The 4,356-nt window shown below is 40.4% G+C and overlaps 1 protein-coding gene across 1 annotated transcript; it reads right to left on the bottom strand.

Annotated features, from left to right (window-relative positions):
• Positions 1-341: 341 nt before the first annotated feature.
• LOC117544893 (endoplasmic reticulum protein SC65-like) lies at positions 342-4,043 on the bottom strand. Its single transcript, XM_034214400.1, has 7 exons — positions 3,104-4,043; positions 2,505-2,654; positions 2,178-2,349; positions 1,528-1,656; positions 1,287-1,432; positions 840-923; positions 342-665 (listed from the first exon to the last, which is right to left on the bottom strand). The coding sequence occupies exons 1-7, from the start codon at positions 3,563-3,565 to the stop codon at positions 525-527; spliced, it is 1,284 nt and encodes a 427-aa protein (XP_034070291.1). The 5' UTR covers positions 3,566-4,043; the 3' UTR covers positions 342-524.
• Between the last annotated feature and the right edge of the window lie 313 nt (positions 4,044-4,356).

Below are 4,356 nucleotides of genomic sequence, written 5' to 3'. Positions count from 1 at the left end.
GGTGGTGAAGAGTTAACTTTCTTGTTCTTCTTCCTACTCAGTTAGCAGGTTGTATTTGTAAATATTTTTAAGTATTTGTCAGGGATGTTTAGGACTGGAAGCATGTTTCTGTATCCGTGCCTCACACAGTTCACAGGTGTTGCATGCCTTGAATCACCATAAACATGTTCTAAACTTAATAATGTTTTCAACTTTGCTGGGTATTCAATCCTTGCAAGGCGCCATTTAAAAGTAAATACAGGCATGCATGCAGTATATTACGGTAATTCCCTTAATATACAGTATTGTAATCAAGCTGATCAAACTCTTTGCTGAACACCTTATCAGACTAGTTTGGTATGAACAGTTCATATTGACTTTATTGTATTTCTTAAAAAAACAGATAAATAGATACAAAAGAGAATAATTCAAACTAACTCTGAGAACAGATGTTGACACGAAACTGAAATGCTGAAAACTGGTCCTTTTCTTCTGGTGATCTCTGACATGTTTTAGGAATACTGTTCCAGGTGAATTCCTAACTCTCAGCTCTCTCCAGCGTCTCCTTTGCCTTTGGGCTGCCTCCAGTCAGCGGTGAAACACTCCTCGTAGTCTCCCATTCCTTCAAACTCTGCATCCGGAGACTCTGAGGCCAAAAGTGCTGCTTCCTCTGCTCCAAGAAAATCCTGAGGGGAAAACAAAAATCAGTTTTTTTTATTACAATATTCGCAAACAGGCCTTTTGTTTCATGTCACAAAGCGCTATCTAAAGTCAGTAGACTCCAAGTTTGTTCCTCCTAATTATTGTGAAATCTCAAGTGATTTTTTTTTTTTTTAACTGTATTTTCCCTTTTATCTCACCTGATCATCCATCTCTTGGTACTTCTGTGCAGAGGTCAGCATCTGCTTCTGGGTGACAGTGTGGTTGAAGAGTTTCAGAGCCTCCTGTTCAAACAGACAAACAACAAGAGCATGAGAATAACACACTCAGCTCCTGTCCTTTACCCAGTTCTGCTTCAAAGCAGCTGGGAACCAAAGTGAATAGTGGCCTTCAGTAAGAAAAGGTTTAACTACCCTTTTTTTTATGTGACAGGATAAGTTTGTATCTCTGACCATTTCTTGCTTTATGATATAATGTGACAACTTGCAGATGAGGACACACTTTAGTCTTTGGTTCCTCAGGGGTTGTTTCGAGTTTACATTTTGTAAGATGTGTTCTTCTCATAACACTGAATATCTTGAAATAATAACAAATTAGGAGCTGTTGTTTTGGAAAGCTGAGGAGACAGATCTGATATTTGCTCTCACCATCCTGGGTGTGAAGTGTTTGTCTTGCAGGCCCCATTGCTCACTGTAGGCGCCATAGTACTGCAGGTTCTGCTTCATCACCTGGTCCTCAGGCTCAAACAGGAAGTAGCTGTACGCGCAGGGCAGCGCACTGCGGCCATCGTTCACTGAGCGGAGAGAAACGGGAGATACTCAGATGAGTGTTGATGTTATTCAAGAGCAGTGATGGAGAGCTGATGGAGAGTTTCTGTTGTAAACTTACATTTATAATAGGCATACTGGAGGTAGTGGTACATAGTGGCCACAAATTTCTCCACAAAATAACCTCCGACATTAGGCATCAGGTTCTCTTCGCACTTCAGCTTACAGCATAATACATCAACATATTCATCTGTGGAGAGGAAGAGCAGAGATTATTAAGTAAAACCAAAGACAAGAGCATTTAGGTCCTTTACTTAATTGAAAGCACCAATACAGTGTTCAAAGTACTCTATTGCAGATAAAAGTCCATTTAAAATCATACTTAAGTAAAAGTACAAACATAATATGCTTAAAATCAAAAGTGAAAGTACTTTTTCTGCAAAAAATAGGTCCCTTTTTAAAACTTCTGTGCGATTATCATACAACGGTTAGCAAAAAACTTTCTAAATGTTAGAATAAAAAATGAATAAATGCGAAATAGGGAGAGGAACGAAGAAAAAGCAACTAATAGACATACAAAACATGACATTAATCTTTTACAATTTGTTATATTTTATTTGGATATAAGAACCTTAAAACGTATTAATGTATATGTATTTTTTACGTAAAATATTAACTACAAATTAATCGACAACAGCCAGTTGAGTCCAGTTTTGCTTTTCTTGGCTGTTCAGTGATGTTATCTCTTCATTTGTTTAACAGCATACTAACCTGCTATGACTGCATAGAAGTCCCTGTCTGGTGAAAGTTGACTGATCCCTTCACAGTCTGCCTGACAGAGCTCAAACTCCAGGAGGTAGAACCTCAGAGCTTCCTCCATGTCTTTAACACCGCCGCTGTAGTCACCTGAATTTATGAGTTTCACTCCTCTCAGAAAGGAGGCCTAGAAAGGACATTATTAATATTGTCAAAGTTAGAGAAAGCTGTAATCTTTGAAGGAGTGGGATGTTGTTCTTAATGTGACTATTCAGCAAATATTGTGCAACTTTTCCATGCAGAAAATATTTGTATGAAGGACAGAGTCTAGGTGGCCCTCACCTCATAGGGTTGTTGCTCGTGGTCGAAGAGGTAGCCCTTCAGGTCGTACTGGCTCTTGTGCTCCTCCATCAGCTGCTGCACCTCCTGGTCCTCAGGGTTCTTCTGGAGGTAGGTGTAGGCACATGGGACGGCCCTCTGCAAGTCATTCAGCTGGAAGAAATATTTGACCACACTCATTTATCATTTACAGAGGGTTAACTTGCGGAATTTTGCTTGTGTTAGTTTAAGTATATTGGAACCAAGGTTTGTAGTTCCCATTTTTATGTTGGGTATTTTGTCTAAGACACAATTTCGTTTTTATTTGTATTCACATTTGTCATTGATGGTAATTTTGTATAACTGCAATACCAATTGTATCTATGATTTCCAATTTATTGAATTTCATACAACTTTATTTTTGCTCGTGTTCCATGTGACCCATGTAATCCATCTCAAAGACACCTGGCATCCAATGACCATGTTTTTATTTCTTCTGTAAAGGCTATTCAATGTATTGATTTGTTCATACTAAGATGGTGTTCCTAATAAGGTAATGACATACATATGACTGTAGTATGTGGATTCAAGGTGTGCTGTTACACGTGTACGGTGTATCTCACCCTCGAGTATGCAAAGTGCAGGTATCTGTAGGGAGATCTCCTGTTGAACTCCTCCAGAAAGTTTCTGCCTGGAGGAGGCAGCTGCAGCGCGGGGAAATGCGCTCTGCACTTCTTCTGACAAGACGCTCTCATTATCACGTGCCAGTTGACGCTGAGGTCCCTGTTTCCTGTGAAGGACGGTTCTTCATATTTGCTGTTATTACAGTGCAGCACGCAGTACCTCACACTGTCTCTGAGGAGCCGGTGCAAACGCAAACTCAATTCCAAGTATTTGATCGACTCCGTCCACGTTTCTGCTGCGTAATGATCCAAAGCCAATCCATACGCAGCGGTGAGGGGCATGAGCTCCTCCTTGGGGAACATTTTGAAATTGTAGTTTTCGTATTGCGCGTCTGTCCCTAAAGCTAAGGTCAAACAGAGCAACGTCAATAGCGCGCCTCCTTTTGCGCAAAATGCCACCATGATAAGATAATATCCCACATATTATTCCGCGTCCTTTCTCTGTTCTTCTTGTTTTCCTGTGCCTGAGTGGTGGTCTGCTGAAGTGCTTAGGGCTCTGTGGGAATTCCGGGATTGGGTCTTTCAGAGTTTCTGTCTCGGGTTTCTCATGCAGGCCTTCAGCTGTCACACACACTGCTCTGCTTCTTTATTTGGCACAAGAAAATGCTTGCGTAAAAGTGACTGCGAGTGCGCATTGTTGTCCTGTTTGATCTGCAGTTGTTGATTGCTCCCTAATGCAAGTTTACTTAACATATGAGTAATACATCAGCATAAGATCAAATGTATAAACGTAAATCCTATAGAAATGAATACAGTGTCTTCTATTAGGTTTGCGGATTTGTGTTCTTATAATGTTGTGGATTATGCTTAAAACGTTCCATGCTCATTATATCTAGGCTATTTGAGTTCTCTTTTAAGTCTTATGGAGACTTTTTATTGATGCTTGACCCGGAATGATTTCTATCGTAGGCCCGACTCGGCATGTTTAAAGAGACTGGACCTGTTGCATCAACTTGGGACGTGTCATCTCTACATTAATCACATTTTGAAACTTCACGGCATTAGTGGAAAAGCTGAAACTTTGGGGGCTTTCAGACCTCTTTACGGCTGATGGTCTGACTGAGCCACAGAGGCGGATCTCTGTGATTTCTGAAACGGTGCTGAAGAAACAAGCTAAGCAAATAAACGGGAGGCCATCCTTTCAAAATAAAAGCGGAAACAGACACAATTGAATAAAAAACGTAAAATCTGGA

This window comes from Gymnodraco acuticeps, unplaced genomic scaffold (assembly GCF_902827175.1).
Source record: "Gymnodraco acuticeps unplaced genomic scaffold, fGymAcu1.1, whole genome shotgun sequence".
Classification (NCBI taxonomy): Eukaryota; Metazoa; Chordata; class Actinopteri; order Perciformes; family Bathydraconidae; genus Gymnodraco; species Gymnodraco acuticeps.
Note: the sequence above shows the minus strand (reverse complement) of the source record. Positions and strands in the feature narration are given on the sequence as shown.